The following is a 27,726-nucleotide window of genomic DNA, read 5'->3' as shown; positions in this document are numbered from 1 at the left end:
AAAAAAAAAATCATATGTAATCACTTCCTAACAACATTATGCATGATTTCAAAAAGTGATTGTGCCTTGTGGGGGACCTTTCAGTGCGCTGTCACTGCCAGTGCTCGTTGGAGAGCTCAAATCATGCTAAAGTCATTTCTTTATATTTTATAGCATCAAACACTTGTTTGGTTATTGCTATATGTCATTTTAAGTTGTCAAAATATATGAAATCATACTTTATACTTATTAAATTTAAATATATGGTAGCTGATATTAAATTACACTAACAATAGTATGTCACATCTTTGTATTGTTTGGTACCAATGGACAAGAAGTAAAACTCAATGAAGTAATGTTTGTTTAGTTGAAAGAGGAGTCATATTTCTTACAATCTTGACTATTTTTTTTTTTAATTGGTAGTGATAAAATTGTTTAAAAATTTAATTGAAGAAAAAAAATTGTAAGACTTATTTGATAACTACTATGTGAGTCATCTCGTTTCTATACATAGTTGTACATAATGAAAATAGAAGAACGAGAATATTAGTACGAATATAAATAGAATAAAAATAAAATAGTATTGTTTTTATATTTTTAGGAAGGATAATCAATCCACTAAAAATCATGCTATTAAAATGACATGTTAATATTTTAAATTCTAAATGAACAAAACATTCTTTGAATTCAACCAAACATGGGCTTAGTAAGAGAGGATCAATAATAGACCATTCCTTATGGTCATTCACTATTGTATAATCCATTTGAAAAAGTAGAACAGAGAAGAAGCCAAATTTTACTGAGTTGGAATTCCACCATGACCTTCTTTTTAGATAGTGTACTACCATTCAATCTATTATATCTAGTTCTTGGGTAGATTTATTTACCTTATTATTATATCACAACGGTTAATATTGTCTAAAAACAAAAAAATAATGGGGTGCTTTTTAAAACATGATTATTCATTTGAATGTGTAACTAAAAATCATCCCATTTCTCTTTCTCTGTTATGGTTGGTGTGATTATTACTATTATGATAGTTTTTGAAAATTATAAAACACGCTTTTGTTATTGTCAAATTCACAATAAATTAACAATCAATGCCTTTTTATTTTGTCAGTTTTTTCCCTTTCTGTCTCTTTTATGGGTCCTAAGGAAAACACTTGAAGAACCGAAGCTAAAATACAGATTTGAGAATAAATGCAAGCAAACAAAGCAAAAAGCACAATTAACTGAAGAAAGCGTACCTCCATGTGTAATAAATGTTTAAATCAGGCCCACCTTTGCAAAAAAATTTAAAGACAAAAATTTGAGACGTTGTGTGATGACGTTTCTCTTTCTTACGTTTTATACAGTATTTTACTAGATTAGAACTATGTGCTGCTGACTGAGTTTTTCACTCTCCAATTTTTTTTTTTACCTAAAACAAAAAATAAAAATTAATTAAAAAAAAAAGTGGTCCTTTACTATTCTACTATTCCCGAACACAAGCATTTAAATACGCCATTATTAAAAAAATAAATAAAAACTATAGAGCTCTCTCACTCACTCGCTCCATTCTGATATTCAAAATCGAAGTGCGAAGAAGTGAAAACGACAGCGTTTTGAATTGGGTTCACTCCGTCATCCATTATGGGCTGCGCCAACTCGAAGCTCAACGATCTTCCGGCGGTGGCGTTGTGCCGGGACCGATGTAGATTCCTGGACGAAGCTCTCCGCCATAGCCACGACTTCGCCGAAGCTCACGCCGCATACCTCGAGTCCCTCAAGGCATTGGGTCCCGCTTTCGATCGTTTCTTCAGTCAAAATGTAGTCAACAGCGAAGCTTTGAAAAAGTGTTCTTCTTTATCTCCGGCGGCCGCGGCTTCTTCTTCCCCGGTGCATAAATCAAACCCGGACTCCAACTCTGACTCGCACCTCCGATTCCCTTCCGATTCTTCCGAGGACGAGGATACTGATAATAAACTCGGGCATAATTACATCAGCGAAGAGGAAACCCAAGGCTTAATAATCTCCCACAACTTCAATTACTTGAATTCAAAGCCGCCTCCGTCTCCGCCACCGGCTTCGCTCGGCTCGGCTTGGGATTTCTTGAACTTGTTCGAGAATTTCGAGAAGTACGAGCGGTTATACACTTCGAATCCGGAGCGAAGTGAAGCTACGGAGAAAGTACAGGGAAGTAGTAAGCCGAGTGGTGAGCAGGCTGAGAATGGCGAAACGACGGCGTATGAGGTTCGAGTTTTAGAGAAGAAGAGTGGGGAAACGAAGAAGGAAAGCTCTGAGAAAACAAACGACTCGGTTACTACGAAAACTCCAAACAGTTCAGTTGTAGTACTTGGTGTCCCAGAAGCCATGGATGAGATTAAGCTTCAGTTTGTTCAAGCTTCGGAGTCTGGCAATGAAGTTTTGAAGTTACTCCACCATCGCTTAAGGGTACCTCTTAATCAAGGTAAATTCTCTCTCTTTTTTTTTTCGTAAATTTTATGTAGCAAAAATGATATGTTGAATAATGGCATTTTTCAAAATGATATTAAGAATATGTTTATTTCACAGATTTTTTTATTTATTTTTTAAATATGAAAGTTAAATTTGGTCAAAACAGATTCATTTCGATTGGTTTTTGAGGAAGATATGGGGGTGATCAGTTCACCAAATCTATCTTCGACTCTAAAGAAGCTCTTATTATGGGAGAAGAAACTTTATCTTGAAGTCAAGGTATAATGGTTTATTTTTTTAATTATTTTTTTTTCTGTTATTTTTAATTATGTTGAGGTCAAAATGGTGTTGACCATGTTGTGTAGGCTGAGGAAAAACTACGAACAATTTATCAGAAAAAGTACCAGCAGCTGAAAATTTTGGATAGAGAAGGTGGTGGTGGTAAAGCACTGAAAGCTAACTCCACTAAAGCCTTACTAAGAGATCTATCGACTAAATTGAAGATTGCGTTTCAAATAGTTGATAGGATATCCATTGCAATAAATAAGTTGAGAAATGAAGAATTGTGGCCTCAAATCAAGGAATTGAACAACAGGTACACATTTATAGGCTTTTGATGTTTTTTTTACAATTTCTTTTTTAAGAAATGATTGATAAGTGTGCGATTAATCTAATCATTGATCCGATAGTTATGAACCAATAAGAATTCACAAGAACAAAATCTAAACCTCATGTATATCTTATTATTTCATTTTTTTTTGTTGGTGAATTGGAGGATACCAAGTGTTGATCTTTGCATAAACTTAATCTGATTATTATAAATCAAACAGGGAATTGGTGAGAACAAAATCCAAACCTTATATATTATGTTATTACTTTGATCTTTTGTTGGTTAATTACTAAATTGGAGGATAACCAAGTGTTGATCTTTGCATATCATGTATGTACATAGTTATAATTTAAATTTAAGAATTTTATGTAGGGTGTGAAGATATATATATATATATTTTGTCAGATGTAGGGTGTGAATATTGAATTCCCATTTTAATAGTTCTTTTCCTGTTGACTTTTCTTTGACCAAGTTATTTCTGGTCAGAGATACAATGATATTTTTCTGTTATAGTTCAGTGCACATAATAATTCTGAAATAATAATTAAAAAAAGTCTAAAATTCAATTCTTTTACTGGGCTAGGCTCAATGTACTAAGTACTGTACTTATCAGATGCATTCTGGCAGCATATAAATACACATAAATATAAATTTATATACTCAGAGAACCAAATTTGATTTTTTGTGTTGTAGATTACTACCAATGTGGAAAGCCATGATAGAATGTCACAAGCGCCAATACCAAGCAATTTCAGAGGTCAAAAGCTTAGATGCCAATGCTATAACATCTAATGAGAAACTCAACAATGCTGATCTTGAAGCAGCCATACAACTCAAGCTAGTTCTTCAATCATGGAACTTGAGCTTCTCCAATTGGATTTTCTCCCAAAAGGACTACATCAAATCCATGAACGGTTGGCTCATGAGATGTCTTCTATATGAGCCCGAAGAAACTTCGGATGGCCAAATACCCTTCTCTCCCGGCCGCCTTGGCGCGCCCAACATTTTCGTGATCTGTAACCATTGGTCCCAAGCCTTGGATAGGATTTCAGAGAAGGAAGTGATTGGTGCCATTCAAGGCTGTCTTGCTTGTATTGATACCCAATTGAAAGAGCACAATGTTGAGTTACTTAAAATGGTCATTTCAGACAAGGAAATTGAAAGAAAAGTTAAGATTTTGGAGAGGGAAGAGCAAAAGATGGTTAAGTTGATTCAGGGTCGAGAAAAGAATATGGTAACTGGTTTTGTTCTTAGCCATAGTGATATTATCAAGTGTAGTGATTTACAATTGGGTTTGAAGCAGATATTTATGGCTATGGAGAAGTTCATCGCTAACTCCATACAAGTATATGAGGAGCTTCGTGTACGCATTGAGGAAGTTGGTGAATATAATGCTGCGGAGAACTTGAGTGGTTCATAGGTATATTTTTCATATTGATATGTACGTACAAGGTATTTTGTTACAATCTTTTTATTATTATTTATATATATATATATATTAGTTAAAATGTGTTACACCCTTTTTTAAGTAATTGTAGTATTAGTAATGAGTTATTCATTTGAATTAAAATGCAATTTTGAGATTTAAAATAAAACATCCTTGTACTAAAAAAAAATGTAATTTAAATGGTTAGACATGTGGTTAGGTTTGAATCTTTCCTAAATCTCTAAGACTTTCAATAATGTACGATTTTGAATTTGTAATTGGTGTTATCTATTGTATCATTAATAAATTTAAAAGCTAGCTTGGGCCAATTTAAGGCACAAAGAAATCGTGTGCAAATTTTAAAGTTACACGTCTTTGTAAAATTGGCATTGATCATATGTTGGATTTGTTTGAAGCATTGAATTTGAACTTAATCTGATTATTAAGTAAGTTCAATAGGGCAATATAATTATCCTGTGTAAAATAGTATTTGGTTGTATATATAATGAAGAGAATCTAAAACCTATAAATATATATATTTTCAAAATATAATTACCAATTTTATCACTAATTAATAGGAATTTTGTATAACAAAAGCCATAATGATATAAGGATGAATCTCTTCTAAACAAATAAATTCAATATCAAAAATGCATATTTGGCTAGTTCATAAATTACAATATAAGCAAAGCACATTAATTAGAGAAAACAAAAAGGACAAAATCTTAAGTGTTTACCATCCTGAAAAATGAGACTGCTGAGACAAAACAACCTATTGTTTCACCATTAACTTTCCAAAACAATGATAAGAAATAAATCCCATAAAATCCACATTTTTTCTACTTAAAATCAAATCCAATTTTTTAAGATAATATTTTGAGAGTACTATTTTCAAATTATCTTATACGAAATAATAACATTTGTGGTCATAGTTTATGCATTATATATGATTGTTCTATAGTTAATTTTCGTATATTTGAATATGGATAAGTTGAACTCTATATTATTTTATATGATGGTATATAATATAGTTACAGTAAAATATTCACAAATTTTTTAGGAAAGTTTAGATAATTTAGGATGCTGAAATCATGATTTAAATAACTTATCATAAAAACGTATATATATTGAAACAAACACGACATGCAATAAATTATTTAAATTCTTATTTTAAAATTTTATATTATCTCAATTTTTTTAAAAATTTATAGGATGTCGAGCGGCAGACCCAGGTTGAGCCTAGGGTGGCACCTGCCCATGCTTAAAAAAATCAACTAATTTATATAGTAAAAAATGCAACATCTGCTCCTGTAGAGACTTGAGCCCATATGATCTATTGATTTAATAGTGGAAATCACTAAAGAAAAAAGTAGAAATACAAAATCTCACATGGTTTAGATAGTAAACTTTGATCCAATTTACTTCTATATAATCATTACATTTGGATATTTTTAATTAAAGTGTAATAAATAGATTTTAAAACATTTATTGTTTTGAATTTATTAGTTATTTTTTGCCCACCTCTAAATTAAAATTATTTATGCTCAACCTGCACAACCCAATAATTTTCCATATGTAATATATTTATATAAATACATCATGAAAGAAACATTAATATTGTTACAAATAGTTTAGAGAACTCCCAATCCCAATAGCTCTTCTATTTTATTCTTTAAAATACATTATTAAAATTCATTTTACAGTACACCATATATCAATTTCTTTATATATATTTTTATATCATTTAAATATTATATCTCTAATGTTTACGAGTTTTTCAGAAACTATAAATATAATAATAAAAGAGAGCTAGAAAGTTTGGATCGACGATAAACAAGCATGATTTTTACGTGGTTGGGGCATTAATGAGCCTTAGTCCATGAGTCTATTGTATTAGATCTTTAGTGAGCTTTTGACAATAGAGTTTTCTGTAAGTTTAAGCAGAGTAATTGCTTACAAGGGAAAAATTGGGATCCCCGCAAAAGTGCACAACTGGTCTTATTTATAGGCAGCTGAGGTGCGATGGGCTTGGGCCGGACTAATCCGAGCCCAATAGGGATGTAATCATGGTTTGCTCGCTAATACTTAATACAAATGATTTTGCTAAATAATACATATTAATCAGGACCTATTGGGCCCGCTTGGGCGTGGCAAAGTCGTACAGTTGTCAATAGTACATAACCTCAGATTGGTTCGCGTGGGCTTCTAAGGGGATCCTGGGGACAGGATATGTCAGAGTAGACCAACTGTTTCCTAGTAGCAGCTAACATTCCGTATGTAACCTCTTCTGCAGGTTAGTTGAAGAGACCAACTTCCGTGTTTCTGGGGAATATGTTAGCATCAGGGAAGATCAATCTTGCCCCATCCGGACGTCTAGTCCGAATTCCTTTACTAATGTCCTAGTTCGTTCACCAGGGCCTGCCTGGGTTCATTCTTTACTACGTTGTATTCCCAGACTCATGAGCATGTCATCCTTATTAATATCCCGGAGGGTACATATAGGTTGGGACTGGGGAGATGAGTTGGGCCTGCATTTTGGTCCCGGTTCCCTTGTCATGGTCGCGCTTGTCAAACGTAGTTGGACTTACTGATGATTGTGCCGTTAGAACTTTCTACTTTCTTCGTTCATCGGGCTCAGGATGGGCCTGGATCTCTTTAAAGGAGCCCATAGGCCCATTGCGTCATGCCGCGTGTTCAGGGGGAAAATAAGGATAACACGTAAATATTTGTATTGATTAAAATAAATAAAAAATTAATAAATTTGGAGAGAAAAAGAAATAAAAATTAATAAAAAATAAAAATATATATTTAAAGGAACTCTAAAAATTCTATAAATATAAAAAAAGAGACGGACTCGCCCATTTACATTCCTACGACGGAGATGACGGAGGTGAATTTTAGCGAATATCTTCAAAATTTTAAAGTATAAGCTCATTTAGAGGTCCAGCTCTTAGCGTGTATGAATTCTTTGCATGGGAACGTTTCAAAGATAAGATTAATGTTCCAACGCATCATGAAATTGAAGTTTATTGACTTGTTGGACCAACTTTGATTGGAATTGTCCATCGTGGTTAGTTATCACGCTAAGGCAAGAGCCATTGAATTTTGAATTTTAGACTAATAATATTTAATGCCACGTGTTCTTGGCTGGCTTGCGAGGGTCAGTCTGTCTTTTTACTTTACGTCGGCCAAGATCTTTACAAAACTATTCATCCTTATAGTATACATATTTTTTTAATCTACCAATTTAAATTTTTATATAACAAATTATTAATTAGGTGGAAAATAACCATATAAAATTTGCTACTTTTTTTAGTCAATGGCTTTTTTTTTTTATTGATAAATACATTTGATTATTATACGGAATCATTTATATTTTCCCATCTCATATTCAGTGTCGATTACATTTTGAGTTTGGGATTCAATTCCTTCTCAATATTTTTCTATTATTATTATTAATATTTAAGTTATAATGAAGTCTATGCATTGACAGGATCATTTTGTCTTTTCTTTCTTAAAAAAAAATTCCTCCAATTTATGATTCTTTTTTTCTGTAACAAACTTTGAATGTTATGTGGTGGTTCACTTCACATATATTATTTCTTCAAAAGCATATATATACATAAATAAATAAAAGTACAAATAACAATATTTCTCCTTAACTAGTCATTGTGTGAATTATAGAAATCATTATAAACGTTCTCTTTCTGTTTCATTTTTTAGTAGTTTACTATGTAGTTATATGTCATATATATAATTACAGTATCCGAGTTTATTTAACTAATTAAATTTAGTCAAAATCAAATTTACTAATACTAAATATACAAAATTTAGTTCAAAAATTATAGATACATATTTTTAAAATTTATGATAATATCACTATATATGTATCTGTCTATTATAACTGCTAAATACTGTAGCACCCACATTATTTTGATATAATATAGCCAATAATCACATGATTGCATTGCATTACATATCATACAATATGTATAATTTGAGCATGTGCATATTCTTATAAGTGTTTTCATGTATAAGTATAAAAATTGTGTATGTGATGTCTATATGTATGCTCAATATTATTAACCTTGTGGCATTTGAGTTGTCTTTTATGGGTGTTTGATTTGCTCAAGATATAAGAAAGTATGAAAAATATGGACAAGGCATGTAATTAAGTGATGAAAGTGAGATATAGAAGGCAAAATATGTTAAGTAGTGAAAAATAGTACAATGTCGATTACTAGTATTTCGGTGTAAAATTGAGTATTTATGGATTTACCAAATGTAATCGAGGTATGATTAAGGTCTCATTGATGATGTAAAAATGGTTTTAGAACCATTAGATCAATTCTTGATGGGAGGTATACATAATCAGTGGTATTGATGCAAAGTCAAAACGAGCTTAGCATAAGTGCGCTACGCTCGATCGGGTAAGCATAACTATTGGGTATGAAGTCATATGGACCTAAGGTTTGGTGTGAGTGTTTTACACATGAGGATAATAGGCCTAGCAGATGATTAAGTCGAAATTATTAAAGTGATAAGGTTTTCATAAGTCAAAAGGTGAAATGATGAGATGAAAGGTGTCAAATTTTGATACAATAAGGCTAAATCATTGAAAATAAAGAATTTTCATCAACCTTATCACTTTGCACGACCATTACTCTGAAAAACAGAGAGAAAAGAAAACCAAAAACCATTTCTTGGCTGGTTTGAAGAAATTCTAAGGAGATCCAAGTGAAAGCAAAGCCAAAGAAGTAGATTAAGCTTAGTTCTAGCCTTTTTATGGTAAGTTCTTGTACTTAGAAGTTAAACCATGTTTTTGAATTTTTCTGAAAGCTTATATATGGTGTTTTATCCTTTTTAAGATATTTCTTGGGGTTTCCAAGTGGTTTGAGGTTTAGAAAAGCTTGAAGAGATTGTTTTCGCCGAAAAGTTGCTCGGTAAGTGAAATTTTGTGTTTTATGAGGTTTTTGGGGTTCTTGAAGTACAAGATGATTTTTGGTTATTTGATTGAGTTTATAAGAGAGTATATATGTTTATAAATGTTTGAATAGATGTGGAGACTCATTTAATTTAGGTGATGATCTAGGAAATTAGAATTTTATCAAAATCAGTATATGATAACTTTATGATGAATTATGTTGGTATTTGGGATATATATGGTTATGGCAGGTTATTTGATGTTGATTACTGGTTGATTTTGATATTTGAGGATAGCTAAAATTAAGGGGAAACTCTGTCAAAATTTATCCAAATGTCTAAGATAAATCTAATGCTCGATCTAGGTGGTTTAAGACATTTTAGGCATGTTTTGAGTATGAAATTTGATATGATGTTTTATGGGTATTTTTTTAAATGAGAGTTCAATGTATTACTGCCATCATTATGATGAGAAATCCATGCCATTGTCAGGATAAGCACATCAATACCTAAGACACCACTTGTTACACGGTGAATTATATTTTGGACAGAAGGTAAGTAAAGTACTCAATTGCAACACAAGAATTACATGTTATGTGAAAGTATGCATTATATGAATATTTTGTGAGTAAGTGGTATTAACATACATTGACACTTCATCATAAATTTGTATGCATGGCATAATAGTGATATGGTAAATTATTATATGATATAAAACCATGCATGATATTATGATGATTAATCATATGATGCCTTTGCAAGTTTTGTGCAACATAAAAGAAAGTTGTAATAAGAAGTTTAAGTTCAGTGCCACTGTTTTGAAAAGGCAAATGAAAATGTTAATAAGTGTAAACGGAGGCCTATAGTAGGCTTATAGTGGCTGCCCAATAATTTGGGCTAGGTTTTAGTGAACCAATTATATTGTTTGCCATGTTTCCGTTTTTATTTCTCCTCAATATGAGTTATTGTTATATGTATTGACACCACAGTGTGTGGCCGCCTTAACTCTTGAGCCCGACGGGGCAACGATGGAATAAGGTTTTTAATGTGCCCTACTGTGGTGATGGCTAGCCGGAGGAGAACCCATGAGATTTTATATTGTATGTGTAACAAGCCCTGCAGGCATTGACCAATTCAAACAGTGTGCACAATTTTAAGGGGCCCAAAATTTAAAAAGAAGTTGTGTATGTCCATTGATATTGGGTAATCATTATCATTGCATGCATTACTTTGCTTACTGAGCTTTAGGCTCACAGTTGTCTTGTGTTGCAGGTAGAGAAAGAAATGTGTAAATGACATGAGGAGAACTGAAGCATGGTCCTGACCCTGATTTGTACATATGAACATATCGACCTTTTGTGTGTTATTTCAGTTATCAGTGAGATGTTTGTAATAAAGTGTGAAGTTATGTTTTGAAAATAAATTGGGTTATTTAATACTTATGTATAATATGTTTGAGACACACTTTATGTTTAATGTAAATAATGTGAAATAAGTTTTCAAGTTTAAAAAAAAAAAAAATGTCCAGACTTCTACACTAATAAATTATGATATAGTTTTAAAACGTAACACCTCAAATATGGTTTTAACTAAAATAAGTGAGGGGGTTACAAATACTGCCACATTAATGCAACATTACTGCTATATAAGTAAACTCTTTAAGAAAAACTAAACTAAATGTAATATAAGAGACATTAAAAAATTCCCCTAATTTATGATTCTTTTTCTGTAACAAACTTGGAATGATATGTGCTGGTTCACTTCATATATATTATTTCATCTAAAACATATATACATAAATAAAAAAATTACAAATAATAATTTTTTTACTTAACTAGTGATCGTAGAGTTTTGCCATCTGAACTATTTTTTATAGCAAAAATATCATCAGAATTATAGAAATCATTATAAACATATTATTTTTGTTGATTTTAAGTAGTTTATTATATAATCACATGTCATATGCATAGTTACAGTATGAAAGTCTATTTAACTAACTGAAGTTAGTCGAAATTAAATTTACTAATACTAAACATACAAAATTTAATTATAATAATACAGATACATATTTTCAAAATTTGTTATTATATTACTAAATGTGCATTTGTCTATTAGAATTGTGCTATATTAGCGCAATATTACTGTTATATGAGCAAATTGTTTTAAAAAAATGAACAAAATATAGTATAAAGTGTACATTTATAATAGTTGTTATATTTTAAAAACGATTTTTACTATGAAAAATAATTTAAGGGACAAAAATCTATAAATACCATAGTTCTGGAGGAAAATTTCCTATTTACCAAATAAAAAATGTAACAGAATTGAAGGCATAAAGTTTTAATCGTTTTTAATTTTAGGTTGACTTAAATAAAGTTTTAAAAAACTTAGAAAGAAATAGATAATTATAAGATAAGGAAGGAGCCATCATGGGATGGTTCTCATCATGACGTAGGTAATGGGTTGCGTGGGTAAGTATGAACAAGATCTGATTTATTAGTATAAAAGTGGCTTAAAGGGCGAAATAGATGGTGAAAGCCCCCTAAAATCCAAACAACTAACACAAGTGGATCACAAAAATATAAATATATGGCTTATTATATAAAGTCCTAAATATACATAATTATATACAAAATTACAAATAAATATTCAAAATTATTTAAACAAGACCAATCTTAGAAAAAAGAAAAACTTATGTATACAGGGAGAATTTATGGTACATCATTACTTTTTTACTGTCTGTACTCTACAATCTTTTTTGGCACTTCTATAGTTAGAATTAATTTTTGTTATTGATGTTTTATATTATAGTTATTTAAAATAGATGTATTTGCAGCATAAATATTTAATATTTGTAGTTTTATATATTTATATGTCATATTTTTTTATGGATTAAATATCAAATGTTATTATTTGAGCAATTCCGTCATTGCTACTTTGTTAAATACTATTATAGTTGATTAGAATGTCAAGTTGTCATGATTTTATTTGTCCATTTCATATTATAGTTTGGGATTCAATTCCCTCTCAATATGGTAATTTAAAACTAATTAAACTTATTTTTAAATTTAATTAAATTATTTTTTTATAATTTTTTTGATAAATTTAAATTTTTATAATTTAAAACATATTTTTAATTATTTTTTCTGATTTTAAATAATATTGAAATTATTTTTAAAAAATTAATATAAAATTGACTTAATAAGATCATGACACCTGACATTCTAATCAGCCATAATAGTATTTAACAGAATGGTAGTGACGGAATTACTTAAATTATAACATTTGATATTTAATATGTCGAAAAAAAATGTGATATATAAATATATAAAACTGAAAATATTAAATATTTATGTCACAAATACTCTTTTAAAATATTTTGTAAAATTTTGATAAATTTCAAATGATAGAGTTTAAAACAAATTATTTCACATATATATAAAAAAAACAACCACGTGTAAAGACTATTTAAACTCTAATTAATAAAATTTTCTAAAATTGTATACAATGTTGTAAATGACTATAGTAAACACTTCTGTAAAAAAAAATTAAAATTCTAACTATTCATAGAAATTGACTGTTGGAGTCTAGGATTTGGATTTTTCCTTATATATATTATAAGTTAATTATTTTCTTTATACAAGAAAAAAAAAAGAATCAACGGCTAAAAATACCGGGTTACATAAAAAAAAAAAAAAAAAAGAAAAGAATGAGACGTTGGTGGATGTGAGTGTGGAATTACGATATTACCCTTTAGGATTTAAAAGAGACAATTCAACTGTGTGGGGAGGAAGCAGAGAAAGACAGAGGTTTTTGTCAGTAGAGAGAGAGAGAACGCACGCAATGAGACGAAGAAGAAAGCTGCTACACAACATCACACTATAGATCTCTCTTTCTCTCTCTAGCACCACACGAGGGCTTCTTCTATTTTCTTCTCTGTAATATTCGTATATATATATATATATATATCTCAGTCAGAGTAGCACTTTTTCTCTCTTGGTTTCTTTCTATGCTCAATATTATCGAATAACTGGCGGACCTGAGTTACTGAGTCAACTCGACCGAGTTATGGGCTGTTGTACATCGTCTGCCTTCAAAGGACTCAACTCCGGATTCAAAACTCATCTGGGGCAGAATAACAATCACAGCCAACCTCACTCCCCCAACGGAACTGACTCTTCTGCCACTGCCACTGCCACTGCCGCCGTCGCCGGAACCGGTGGTGTGTCGGTCTTCTCGGAGTTCTCGCTCGCCGACTTGAAAGCTGCCACCAGCAACTTCAGCTCCGAATTCATCGTTTCCGAGAGCGGTGAGAAAGCCCCCAATGTCGTTTACAAGGGCCGCCTTCAGAACCAGAACAATCGTAGATGGATCGCCATTAAGAAATTTACCAAGCTCGCCTGGCCCGATCCCCAGCAATTTGCTGTACTCATTCATTTCACTCTCATTCTTATTGCTTAAGTTTAGATTTTTATTTATTTTAGGGTTTTGATTTTGTTGGACACTTAATTGAGTTTTCTATGAATTTGACTTTGATTTAGGAGGAAGCTAAGGGCGTTGGAAAGCTTAGGCACAAAAGGCTTGCTAATTTGATTGGGTATTGCTGTGATGGAGATGAGAGGCTGCTCGTTGCCGAGTACATGCCCAACGACACACTTGCGAAGCATCTCTTCCATTGTATGTTAAGATTTTTTTTTTATTTGAACTAGGGTTTATTCGTTTTCAAATACTGTGCACTTCTTGCTTTGTTAAAAAAGATAGAATCTTTCCAAATTTTGTGAAGTGACAAATAGAGAAATGTTGCATTTGAATGAAAATGAGGAGATTACAAAGGCGCATTAAATGGAGACTCTCGCTGACATTGCAGTTTTTCACTTGTTTATTTATTTTAATCACATGAAAAGAAGGGCGATTGTAATTAATGGTAAAATGATGGATAATTATGCCATATCCTAATGTGGTAGTTATAATTTTTCTTATTTTTGACAAATTAGTGAGAATAACCATTAATGGTAATGTTTTCTGATTTTAGTAACAAAAATTATGCTTCCCATATTATACGGGAGTTTTTGTCTGAATAAGGTTTTTATTTTTTGAGAGAAGTCTGAATAAGTTTTTGAACTTTCTTGACAGGGGAAAATCAAACCATTGAGTGGGCCATGCGTTTAAGAGTCGCTTTATCCATAGCTGAAGCTTTAGATTATTGCAGTACTGAAGGTCGTCCATTGTACCATGATTTAAATGCATATAGAGTTCTTTTTGATGAGGTAATTTCGAAAGAATGTCTAATTGGGTTTGTGAAATTGCAATTTTTTTTGGGTAACGTACTTAGTCATATTGCCTATTGGTTCATGATAATTGGGTCTATGGTTTTATATCTGAGCAACATGACAATGTATAATGTTGTCCATTTTTTTCGCAGAATGGTGATCCTCGGCTTTCTTGTTTCGGCTTGATGAAAAACAGTAGGGATGGAAGAAGTTATAGTACTAATCTTGCATATACACCTCCCGAATATTTAAGAAATGGTGACTATTTATCTCTTTGCATATGTAAATATCTGTGTTTAGCTGAAAATATGTTAATGTCTATGCATATAATGTTACTTAATAACTAATCAATAGCCTTAATATCTTATATTGGCATGATGTAGTTTGTATTTTTTTATAATCCCTTTGACCTTGTCTTGTAGTATATAGTTATATTTGATTTTGAAAAAAAAGGTTCTGCTTACTTGTTAAAACGATACAATGTGTGCATAATAGGACGAGTGACTCCAGAAAGTGTTGTATTCAGCTTCGGAACTGTCCTTTTGGATCTTCTCAGTGGAAAGCACATTCCTCCAAGTCATGTGAGTTTTTTTGACAAGTGCAATTTTTCTTTCAATTTAGCCGCACTGAATCACAGAACGTTTTACACCATTAACTTGCATTCAAATATTTTGTTTTACAAGCTTTTTATTTTTTATTTTTGATGTAATAAATATTTCACAGTACCCTAAATAAGTTAAAATCAAATCAAATCTTTCACTGGACCTAAGAATGAGTTTATACTTGGATTTGTGTACTGATCCATCCAAACTTAAGTTCTGATCAGAATTCATACGTGCATGAGTGATGTAGTATTGTGTGAGAACATTATTTTTCTCGGGATATGTATTCTATGAGGGTTTTACTTAAGAGTGCTCTGACAGACTAACACACACTTCCTCTTGTGAACAAGGATGTGTCATGTGTCATGTGTCATGTTTTTGCTCGTTTTTGCTTTTGCTAATTGGTGTTATGGTAAATAACAGTAGACTAAGTGGTGGGTACTTGGTTTTCTGTTGCCTTGCGGCCGTCTAAGAAGAAAGTGGTCAGGTACAAGAAAAAGAAACGGTGTTCAGTTTTGTATCCAGAAAACACGTTTAAAAAGTTGTTCGTAGTATAGATGATGTTTACCTATGCTGTTCCCTTAAATAGCTGTGTTTTGTCATAATATGTAGTTGACGGTTTTGGTAATTGGATATATGCAGGCACTTGATATGATAAGGGGAAAAAACATTCTTCTCTTAATGGATTCCCACTTGGAAGGAAACTTTTCAACTGAGGAGGCTACTGTGGTTTTTGAGCTTGCCTCACGTTGCTTGCAGTACGAACCTAGGGAGCGGCCAAATACAAAAGATCTTGTTGCGACACTTGTCCCTCTGAAAGTTAAGCCTGAGGTATACTACCAGCATGCTTCTGTTTCTATTCAAAACTTGAAAAATTAAATCACAAGATTTTGCAGTATTCAGCATGTTGTGATGAATATATCTTATAGGTTCCATCTTATATGATGCTTGGGATTCCAAAGCACGAGGAAGCACCTCCTACGCCGCAACACCCTCTATCTCCAATGGGTGATGCCTGTTCACGGATGGACCTAACAGCCATTCATCAGATTTTGGTAATGACACACTACAAAGATGATGAAGGAACCAATGAGGTATTTCATAATTCGATTATTCAATATGTAGGCTTTAAGAGGTTTGTATCCAAACAGTCTGCTCAAATTTGGTTTTTGTGTCAGTTATCTTTCCAAGAATGGACCCAACAGATGAGAGATATGTTGGAGGCAAGAAAGCGTGGGGACTTGGCATTTCGTGACAAAGATTTCAAAACAGCAATAGACTGTTATTCTCAGGTTTGTGCTTTTTGCAAACTATTGAAACGCACCATATCATAGATCCCCCAATATTTGTTTACAAGTGTTTTTTATTTGCAGTTCATAGATGTGGGAACAATGGTTTCACCAACTGTTTATGCCCGCCGAAGTCTTTGTCATCTTCTCTGTGATCAACCGGATGCCGCCCTCAGAGATGCAATGCAAGCGCAATGTGTCTATCCCGATTGGTCTACAGCGTTTTACATGCAGGCAGTTGCTCTTGCAAAGCTAGACATGCACAAAGACGCGGCCGACATGTTAAACGAGGCTGCCACACTGGAAGACAAGAAGCAACGGGGTGGGAGAGGATCTTGAGAAGCAACCCTCCTGTATATTTTTTTTTCCCTTTCCATTTTTTTTTCGGTTTTGGTTTAAAAAGCACAATTGGTGGTCAATTTGTTATTCTACTCAAGTGATGGTTGTCATTGTTGTAACAAAACAAGTGGGGTTCATTTACCATAGGAATGAGAGTTATATCATGTATCAATGACAAATGTGGTTTTGACGAAGATGTATCATAGAGAGAGAAGGAGGAAACTTGTTTCATCTGCATCAAACTTCACACAACATATTTTTTTTGAATTTCATGAAATAATTAATTGGTTATTGATGTGTACATGTGTATGATTCTTATAATACAAACATGAATTCACTACTTTGAGCTAGCTCAATAATTGCATATCACTAAATTTAGGAGACGTATAGCTCAGCTTTTCCATCAATGAAGAGGCTCATGAATTCTTCCCCATCAACCGATTCCTTTTCTATGAGAAGTTGAGCTAGTTTGTGAAGAATATCGATGTGGGTAGTGATGATCTGCGTGGCCCGTTCATAGGCTTTCTCTACCAACTCCCTCACCTCTGCATCTACAATATCAGCAGTTGCCATGGAGTAGTCTTTCTGGGATGACATCTGCATTTGACACACAATTAATCTATTAATTAAGTTGCTCGTTAGGCCATCATATGATATAGTAATGCTATCTGATTTGAGGACTAGCCCCAACTTGTATTTTCTTATTGAGTGACACACCATGCAATAAGAAAATGCCATCTGACTAGTGATGAACTCGTTCTCCGACTGTGACCCATAAAGATATTCTAAACTCTGAATCTTAAGCAAAAACCCAGGAATGGGAGACTAATAAAATTAATTCCCATATGAAAACATTGGTTTACCTGCTGACCCAAGAAGGGATTTCCTCCAGGCCCGCCAATTGCAATTTGTCCAATCTTTTTGCTGAACCCAAATCTTTCAACCATCTGCCTGGCCACTCTAGACACTTGCATAAAGTCATTTGATGCTCCTGTTGTCACATTCTCCTGGCCAAAAATGACCTCCTCGGCAACTCTGTACCAGCAATGGAGGTGTGAGGAATGATTCTTAAATTAGAGAAAAATTAAGCTACCAAATCATTTCAACAGTAAAAGATTTCCCAAATGCATCGCAAGCATTAGTTATTAGCTAACCAACCTTCCACCGAGAGCAACTGCCATCTGATTCTCCAGGTAGCTTCTACTGTAGAGGCCAGACTCAAGCCTCTCTTCACTTGGAGCAAAGAAAGTAAGACCACCTGCTTGCCCACGTGGAATGATAGATATCTTGGCCACAGGATCATATTCTGGCATCAATGCACCAACTAAAGCATGCCCAGCCTCTGCGAATGCAACACATAAAATATGGTAAGCACCTAACCACATAACGAGGAGCACAAGATTTGGGAATAAAAAGAACCAGAGAACTAATTTCAATCATACCATGGTAGGCAACTAGTTTCTTCTTTTCATCAGAGACAACAGCGTTTTTCTTCTCTGGTCCAGCAATGATCCGCTCAAGAGCGTCGGCTATCTCATCTTTGCTTATTTCTTTCAGGTCACGCCTGGCAGCAAGAATGGCAGCTTCGTTCATCAGGTTCTGCAAATCTGCTCCAGTGAAACCTGGTGTTCTCCTTGCAATTTTCTCAAAGTCCACATCCTTTCCAAGTGCCTTTCCTCTTGAGTGCACCTGAAAGCATAGTGCGTTCAGAAAACAGGACCTTGATCAAAATATTTATTCTACAAAGACTTGGACCGTGATATTTGAACTTTGTAAACTTGAATCAAGATTGCACCAGAAAGTTCACCTTCCAGTATGTTTAAACCTTGAAACTTTTAAATGTATAACGAGCTAACCTAAACAAGCATTTTAACTTTTTCAACACGTTCTATCATACTCAACCAACTAAACCAGCTTTTATGCTTAATTATCTATAGATTTCTTCCTAGTCTTATCTATCAATGATAACATTACACTAAGTGCTGGAAAATACTACTAAATTATAGCCAAAGCATATGAGAAAAAGATTCACAAAAGCCTATAATGAAGTTTGCAAAGAGCGAACCTGCAGGATCTTCACTCTACCAGCAACGTCGGGCCTGTCCACAGTAACCTGTCGGTCGAACCTCCCAGGCCTCAACAATGCCGAGTCAAGAACATCAGGCCTGTTAGTGGCAGCCAACACTATCACACCCGAATTGCCTGAAAACCCATCCATCTCTGTCAATAGCTGGTTAATAGTCTGCTCTCTCTCATCATTCCCACCTCCAAGACCAGCCCCTCTTTGTCTCCCAACTGCATCAATTTCATCTATAAACACAATGCAGGGTGCTTTTGACTTGGCCTTCTCAAACAAATCCCGGACTCTAGACGCACCAACTCCCACAAACAATTCCACAAACTCTGAAGCTGCACAAGAGAAAAACGGCACGCCAGCTTCACCAGCCACTGCTCGAGCCAAAAGGGTCTTTCCAGTACCAGGTGGTCCAACAAGAAGACACCCCTTTGGGATCTTAGCTCCAAGTGCAGTGTACTTATCTGGGTTCTTCAAGAAATCAACCACCTCTTGCAATTCAAGTTTTGCTTGGTCTGCTCCAGCAACATCAGAAAAAGTAACACCAGTCTCGGGAACCTCTTGGAATTTGGATTTAGATCTTCCAAAATCCATAGGCCCACCGAGTCCTCCAGGGCCACCGGGACCGCCCTGAGCTCGACGGAAAAGGAAGAACAACCCAGCAAAGGCAATGAATGGAAAAATCAAATTACCAATGAAACTAAACAACCCATTACCCGAATCGCCCTCGGAGACCGATATATCAACTCCGTTCATGGCCAAGATGTCAATAAGGTCAGGGTCGTTGGGGACAATCACCGAAGCTCGGCGGCCATCGACGGCGGTGAGTTGAAGGGCAGAACCGTCCTTGCTGAACCTGACCCTCTCGACCTTACCCTTTTTGACGGCGTTCAAGAACTCGCTGTAACGCCATTGCCCACCTTCTGGGAGGTCAGAAACGTTACGGGACTGGGGTTTTGGAGCTGTGAGGAGAAGGTTCTGAGAAAAGGGCGAAGATTCTGATTGACTGGGTTGGGCTTCGATTACAGGCGGAGGCGTTGGGGGAGGGTTGACGTTGTCTATGGCCAAGGCTTGTGGAGCGAGCGAAGAGAAGAGAAGGGCAGCTAAGGTAGCTTTGGATGGTATGGAATTCAAGGATTTGGATTTGGGCTCTTTGCTGAGGCGGTTTTCAGTGATGAAAAACTTTCTTTTTGAGAAAAGAGAGAAAGGGATTGGTGCTGGCTTAGTGGTTTTTGGAGTTGGGATTTTAGTGCCCAAGAAGTTAGAAGAGAGCAAAGGATTAGTGATAGACGACATTGTTGAACTCATACAAACTCTGTATCACCCTTACAGTTCTGTAGCTGAGGAATGAGTTTACACAGAATCCTCTTGTAATGAAGATAGAAAGATGAAACTGAATTTTGTATAATTATATATAAAAATTCAACTATGTGAAGATGAGAGTTCCACAAATACTTGATTTTTTTGTGTGGTTTTTCACTTCAATTTTGATTGATTAAACACGCGAGAGATAAAGGAACAAGTAGCTCAATCTCACGCCATAGATTTCTAGTGTCGCTACTCGCTAGGGTCGCTTCCACGTGTAGTGTTTTGTTTCCAGTTATCTTATCTTTGATTTTTACAAGACTTATTTGTGGTTATATGCTTTCTAATATACACAAATTAAAAAATTTAGCGAAATATGCCAATGCTATAATAGGAAAAATGGACAAAATGCTCCTCCTATTTATTTACTTTTTTTAAGATCTGAAATCTGAAAACTACAAATTTTTAACTAAAACCAATGCCTTAATGATGTTTAATAATGGTTTAGTGACAGTGACATGAAAACTTAATTTTTTAGGCAAAAATACTATGCTAAACTTAATGATGCTTGTACCATAAAAACTTGATTTTTAGAAAGAAAAAAAAAGATGTTTAACGATGCTTTAACTTGACATCAAATACTTGATTTTTTAGACAAAAAATGATGGCAAATCGATGCTTAATGATAGTTCTATGAAAACTTGATTTTTGACATAAAAACGATGCAAAATGATGGTTTTATAATGACTTGTGATTAAATTTGACAAAAATTTTAGATTGATGTGATTTCTTTTTAGTTTTGATATTTTTTTTTTTAGATTTGCACGTTTAGAATGTGTATAACTTAAAATGTATAACACAAAATTTTAATTATTTATGTCTTAAAGTTCATTATGGCCTCATACAGACAAATTTCGAAATTTTTTGTTTTACACTTCAAATTTAAGGTTTTACATTTTATACATGTGTAGATCTCGAAAAAAAAAAAAATCACCTCAAAAATCAAGATTCATCACAAAACTATAGTTTGCCATTGTTTTTGCATCAAAAACCAAGATTTCATGGATCATTAAGCATTGATTTACATTGTTTTTGGCCTAAGAAATCAGGTTTTCATGGCACCATCAATAAAGCATCGTTAAGTATTTTTTTTTTGGTACCTAAAAATCATGTTTTCATGGCACCATTATTTAAACATCGTTTTTTGACTAATTTTTTTTTAAGTTTTGATGGCACTATCACTAGACCGTCGTTAAACATCGATTTTAATAAAAGGAATATGCAATTTTCAGAGTTCCACATCTAAAAAACATGCAAAAAAATAAAAATAAATCTTGTACATAAGTGTTCTAAATCCATCAATTAGTGTCTTAAGTCAATATTTTCTTAGGTTTAAGTTTTAGATTGGATTTTGAATCATTAAAACTAAAAAATTTGTAAAAAAAAAAATGACGAGTGTTTCCATGGGTGCTTCGATAATGCTTAAATGGTGCTTCTATAATGGTAGACATAGATGGTGCTAATAGTATAGTTCGTGGGGTATTTTTGTATTCTTCTAATGGTTGTGGGTGGGAAGATGGTGTTAGGGGAGAGGGAAGGAGAAAAGCGAAAGAGAAAAAGAAAAAGAAAGAAGAGATATTAAGTTGTTTGATTGGGAGGGACATTTTTGTCCATTTTTCTTAGAATGGCATATTTTGTCAATAGATTGCAAGGTTGGCATATTAGCAAAATATGCCAATGTCATTCTAAGAAAAATGGACAAAAATACTACTTTTTTTTTTAGATTTGAAATTATGAAAATTATAAATTTTTAATTCAAATCAATGCTTTAACGATGTTTAATAGTAGTTTAGTGATCGTGCCATGAAAACTTAATTTTTTAGCCAAAAATATGATGCTTCAACAATAGTGCCATAAAAACTTGATTTTTATATAAAAAAAATTATGGTTAACAATGCTTTAACTTGCCGTAAAAACTTGATTTTTTAGGCAAAAAATAATGGTAAATCGATGCTTAACGATAGTTCCATAAAAATTTGATTTTAAACATAAAAGCGATGCAAAATGATGGTTTTACGATTAAATTTGATAAAAACTTTGGTTATTTGATGTGATCTTTTTTAGTTTTGATATTTTTTTAAAGATCTACACATTTAGAATGTGTAGAACCTTAAGTTTGGAGTGTGTATAACACAATTTTAATTATTAAAGTCTCAAACTTCATTATGGCCTCAAACGGACAAATTTTGAAATTTGTTGTTCTACACCCCAAATTTAAGGTTTTACATATTCTAAACGTTTAGATTTCGAAAAAAGAGCAAAAAAACAAAAATTCAAGATTCATCACAAAACCATAGTTTGGCATCGTTTTTGCGTCAAAAATCGAGTTTTCATGGGATCATCGCTAAGCATCAATTTACATCGTTTTTGGCCTAAGAAATCAAGTTTTCATGATACCATCATTAAAGCATTGTTAAACATCACTTTCCCCCCTAAAAATCAAGTTGTCATAGCACCATCATTAAAACATCGTTCAACATCGTTTTTTGACTAAAAAAAAACAAGTTTTCATGGCGATATCACTAGATCGCCGTTAAGCATCAATTTTATTAAAAAAAATAATCAATTTTCAGAGTTCCATGTCTAAACAAAACGCAAACAAAATATCACTAGACTGTTGTTAAGCATCTATCTTAATAAAAAAAAAGCAATTTTCAGAGTTCTATGTCTAGACAAACGCAAAAAAATAAAAATTGTACGTAAGTGTTATAATTCTATCAATTAGTGTCTTAATTCAAAATTTTCTTGGGTTTAAGTTTTGGATTAGACTTTGAATCATTAAAACTAAAAGATTTGTATAAAGAAAAATCATTAAAACTAAAATAATTGTATAAAGAAAATGACGGGTATTTTCATAGGTGCTTTAATAATGCTTCAAGGGTGCTTCTATAATAATAGTAGTTCGTGAAGTATACTTGCTGTGGGTTGGAGATGGTGTTAGGAGAGAGGGAAGCCGAAAGGAGAAAGAGAAGAAGAAAGAAGAGATAATAAATTGTTTGAATGGAGGGATATTTTTGTCCATTTTTATTTGTGGCATATTTTCTCAATAGATTAGCAAGGTTGGTATATTTTTAAATTTTTGTATATTAGAATGCATATAAGTTCGAATTTTCCTTTTACAATTGGACTTCAACAACGTCGTTGGAAGTTATCCATATTCCAATGGGCTTGGCCCACAACTTGTTATTAGGCCTATGCCGTATCGGATTGTTAACTATGGATATTTGTCCAGAGGCCCACAAGTATTTAAAGATCGGGAACAAAATTGGGCCAGACATTGTGGAAACAGTACGTAAAATTATGGTTTTTATAGTGCAAAAATATAAATATGAGAATTATATTTTTTTAATTTATATAAGAAAATTTATTAAAAGTAAAATTAAAGTATAGAAAACATAATTAGTAGTTAACTAAAATATAAAAATGCTGTATTTTTTATCAGTTATATTTTCTTTGATTTTGAAGATAATTTTATTTAATTTTTTAATTATTTTTTTAGTTATTTTTTATTTGTTTTTCCTTATTTATTTGTTTTTCCATTTTTCTACCAAAATTTTTCTTTATCTTTTTTTTTTCTTTCCATTTTTCCATTATATATTTTTTTTAATTTTTATTCATTTATCAATTTTTTTATTTCATTTATATTGTTTTGTTTTATTTTCATATCTTTTCAGTTTTTTTTTTAATTTTCATTTTTTTTTGTATTTATTATTTTCTCTTTTTTTTTTCTTCTTTTTCACACATATGAGCTTTTTTCTCTTTTTTTTTCTTCTTCCAATTTTTTTCCTTTTTAAATTTTTTTTTCTACCAATTTTTTCATTCATATTTTTTTTCTTTCCATTTTTCCATTATCTTTCTTCTTCTTATTTTCATTTTTATTCATTCATCTATTTTTTTTCTTCACGTAACCCTTATAGGAACACCAAAATTTGGAAAGAAAATTAATAAAAATATGAAAGGGTAATTAGTTACCCTGATGGAAGCATTCAAATTTAGAAAAAAATTTATATGAAGAAGATGGGAGATAAGGGAAAGGGTGCGGATCTGATTTTTTTTTGTCTATCTTCAGATTTGTGGAAACTCGTTACCTTCCCGTTCTTTGTGTGTATATTTCTAGGGGCAACTGGTTACATTCACGTTATTTGTGTGTATATTTCTGGGGATGACTAGTTACCTTCATGTTATAATGTGTGTGTATATTTCTGGGTTCTTTATGGTAACATGTTACCTATGTTACTAAAATCATAGTTACTTCTTCATTTTTTAATGAAGCGTTCTTCCTTTTTTTCATTCAAATTTGATACCTCTTATGGTAACTGGTTACCCCTCTTACTGAGAGGAGTAACTTGTTACTTCTCCTGGTACATGTTATTTAACTTAGTTTTAGGATTTTTTTTATATAATTGTCAAAGATCAATTAAGTAACTGGTTACCTTACACATGATTTGAAAAAAGAAACGTATAATATAAAAATAAGGAAAAAATGTTTATAATAAATTAAAAAAATAATAAACACAATTCATATAAAAGAAAAAGAAAAAGAAAAAGAAAAACAATTTTGCAAAACAACTAAAAAAATTTAATATAAAATTAGTATATAAAAATAATATAAAAAAAACAAATAAGCTAAAATAATAATCAAATTACAAACATACCATTCCAAATTAATAAAACTTGATTAAGAGTAAAACTATGACATAAACTGTTGACCCAGATTTTGGTCAACTGACACGGAGTTAGAATATGCTTGATGTGAATGAATGCGTTGAAAAGAATCGAATGACAAAAATAATAAGAACACGATATTTTATAGTGGTTCGGCCCCAGGATCTGGTAATGACCTACGTCCACTTAGATTGTTATTGATATGAGAATCAAAGGAGTGATCAAAGAACAAGGGTTCAATGAGTTTCACCAACATCTGAAGAACAATACAATATCTCAAGTAGAATTACTATAGTATCAAACAATTCGAAAGCCCAAAGTCCCTTCCTTGAGCTATCTTTCTCTATTTATAGGCTCAAGGGAGATTACACAAGATTGTTACAGATATTCTCTCCTGAATAATTGGATACTCAGGAGATTGTGTGAGTTAATTTCGAGATTTACAAAGATCTTTATTGTAACATTGTGTTGTATGTGGAACCATCGACCAGACTGGTCGTAGGTGAGACTGGGCCGCCTCCTGCTTATAATGTACCTTCTGGTCGATACACTAGCAGAGTTCCTCCAGATGTCAGCCACGTGTCCAGGGATCACTTGCCACGTCATCAATGCCAATTTTTTGGATAACATTTGCCCCCCAAGTTTATTTATTACGAGCAATGAATAAACTTTTGAGCGAACGACTCTTCGGTAACCCCACCATACGTGTCAGAACCCTTCGTGTGTTATTGGAAAAAGCAACCTACTCCTGTCTAATCATGACTTTTCGGTTCCCCAGTAATAATTCGACGGCTATTCCGCTTCCCCATTGTAACGCCCTACTTCCTTAGAGCCGTTACCAAATGAGTTTTAAGACAAAACAGTGTGCAATGAACTCGCTAACCGATGTTTTTAAAACGAAAGTGTGACTAATCAAAAGTTTAAGGCTGTAATCTTTGAAAATGCATTGTTTCATTAAAAACTTCTAGTATTAAACATTTGGGATCCCAAAATAAGGTTTGAAAACTATTTACATCTTAAAATAAGTTTACAGTTGATTAGTTATAAAATCATAGATTATTACAGCCATTTCTCGAATAAACCCCCAACCAAAGCAGTCGGGCAGGCCGAACATGTACGCGTCGCTTCACGCTCTCCGTACTCATGGCTGGTTGACTCAATCTATGCCCTTACCTGCAACACAGAGCACCCGTGAGCCGAAGCCCAGCAAGAAAACTCATGCAGTTCATAACATATGCAAATTATACAGTTAATCATATCAGATGGTCCACAGATAAACAGGTCAACCATTTGACTTAAGCAACCTGGCCATGCCGCCCCAGAAGCCTTACCAAAGCCTAGGGTCTCGGTCCTCACCGTAAGGATATCACCTGTATCCATGGGGTCCCACCCTGACTACAAGCACTTCACGTGCTATGTGGTACTTCCGGCCCCACTGCCGTTCTCGGCCTTTCGCCGTTCTCGGCTCCATTGCCGTTCTCGGCTTCTCGCCGTATCATTCAACTATAATCACAGATAGTCTATCTCAAATAACATTTGAACATATATCAATTTAATCAAGTCTGCACCCTAACATGTAATGCAATATGGGGCCGTGCCCTGCAATCACACTATGGGCCCATGCCCTGTCCTTATGGGTGCTATAGTTTTCTTACCTGTCAATTGATAGCTTTCAACACTTGACTCCTTGAGCACGATCCCACTCGAGCCATAGCGCACACCTAAACACACCCATAGGTCAAAGTCAACACCGAACCCCAAGTCCAAAAACCTAGCCTTGGGACCAATCCCGAGCCCCCCGGGAAGTCCTAGATCCACAAACAAGGTGGTGGAATCGAGCCCCGAACCCTAGGTCAAAATCCCTCAACAAAAACCCAAAAACCCCTTTCTGTGAACAGTGCAGCGCTACAGCGCTCTAAAGAGGGTGCTGTAGCGCTACAAGAAGAACCAAACATCCCCAGAAACAGGGCCTAGCGCTACAACGCCCAAGGACTAGCACTGTAGCGCTAGTTGCAGGCAGGCAACTCTCAACTTCTTTTTCTGCGATTTCTTTCAACCATTCTCAACCCAAACTTCCCCAAACCTTTACCAAACTCAAAATCAAGCTTATAAACACTCTCCATTCATCCCAAGCATCCCCAAATCTCAAAACCCAAGCACATACATCCCAAATCTCAAGATTCACCATAGATGAACCCTAAACCCAGAAATTCAGTCAAACAACAAAGTTAAAGGCTTAGAATTCATACCATTGATGCAATTTCGACCTTGATTCATTTCCTAGACCTCCTTAGCTTGTTCATCCTCAAAGCTTGCCCAGAAATTCCCTAAAGTTCCCATCAACTCAGCTCAAACCAGCCAAACCCTTAAAACTGAAATTTCTAAAAACTTACCTCAAAAGTTGATGTGTTCTTGCTAATCCTTGCCAAATCTTCAAGTCTAACTTTAAGATCCTTGATGCTCAGCCTATCCTAGTTCCCCACTGAGCTTTGCTCCAAGAAAAATGGAGACAAATGGTGCAAGAATGCACAAACCGCCCCTTTGGAAAACCCTCTGTTTTTCTCTCTTTTCTTTTCTTCCTTTTTCTTTCTTTTCCTTCAGATTCTCACACTCTCTAACAATCCCACTCACTATATAAAGCCTCATTTAATCTATCTTTAAAAGCCAATTGACCAAAATGCCCTCCCTATTAGTTCAAATCCCTTTTTGTCCAAGTAGGGCCATTTTAGTCATTTTACCCAATTCCCG

At 33.5% G+C, this 27,726-nt stretch overlaps 3 protein-coding genes and 1 long non-coding RNA gene across 4 annotated transcripts; 3 read left to right on the top strand and 1 right to left on the bottom strand.

Moving 5' to 3' along the window:
• The first annotated feature begins 1,522 nt into the window (after positions 1–1,522).
• LOC133804689 (protein ALTERED PHOSPHATE STARVATION RESPONSE 1-like) lies at positions 1,523–4,540 on the top strand. Its single transcript, XM_062242832.1, has 4 exons — positions 1,523–2,428; positions 2,582–2,694; positions 2,781–3,010; positions 3,719–4,540. The coding sequence occupies exons 1-4, from the start codon at positions 1,612–1,614 to the stop codon at positions 4,443–4,445; spliced, it is 1,887 nt and encodes a 628-aa protein (XP_062098816.1). The 5' UTR covers positions 1,523–1,611; the 3' UTR covers positions 4,446–4,540.
• Positions 4,541–9,074: 4,534 nt separating this feature from the next.
• On the top strand, positions 9,075–10,898 carry LOC133804211 (uncharacterized). Its single transcript, XR_009878359.1, has 4 exons — positions 9,075–9,239; positions 9,320–9,394; positions 9,867–9,928; positions 10,647–10,898. It is a non-coding gene; the product is annotated as an uncharacterized LOC133804211 (long non-coding RNA).
• Positions 10,899–13,176: 2,278 nt separating this feature from the next.
• Positions 13,177–17,175, top strand: LOC133807204 (serine/threonine-protein kinase BSK1-like). Its single transcript, XM_062245383.1, has 9 exons — positions 13,177–13,799; positions 13,916–14,051; positions 14,508–14,641; positions 14,797–14,902; positions 15,140–15,225; positions 15,889–16,077; positions 16,176–16,340; positions 16,425–16,538; positions 16,620–17,175. The coding sequence occupies exons 1-9, from the start codon at positions 13,443–13,445 to the stop codon at positions 16,872–16,874; spliced, it is 1,542 nt and encodes a 513-aa protein (XP_062101367.1). The 5' UTR covers positions 13,177–13,442; the 3' UTR covers positions 16,875–17,175.
• LOC133807203 (ATP-dependent zinc metalloprotease FTSH, chloroplastic) lies at positions 17,108–20,426 on the bottom strand. Its single transcript, XM_062245382.1, has 5 exons — positions 18,940–20,426; positions 18,317–18,563; positions 18,033–18,216; positions 17,738–17,909; positions 17,108–17,471 (listed from the first exon to the last, which is right to left on the bottom strand). The coding sequence occupies exons 1-5, from the start codon at positions 20,254–20,256 to the stop codon at positions 17,250–17,252; spliced, it is 2,142 nt and encodes a 713-aa protein (XP_062101366.1). The 5' UTR covers positions 20,257–20,426; the 3' UTR covers positions 17,108–17,249.
• Positions 20,427–27,726: the final 7,300 nt, after the last annotated feature.

This window comes from Humulus lupulus, chromosome X (assembly GCF_963169125.1).
Source record: "Humulus lupulus chromosome X, drHumLupu1.1, whole genome shotgun sequence".
In the NCBI taxonomy this organism is placed as follows: Eukaryota; Viridiplantae; Streptophyta; class Magnoliopsida; order Rosales; family Cannabaceae; genus Humulus; species Humulus lupulus.
Note: the sequence above shows the minus strand (reverse complement) of the source record. Positions and strands in the feature narration are given on the sequence as shown.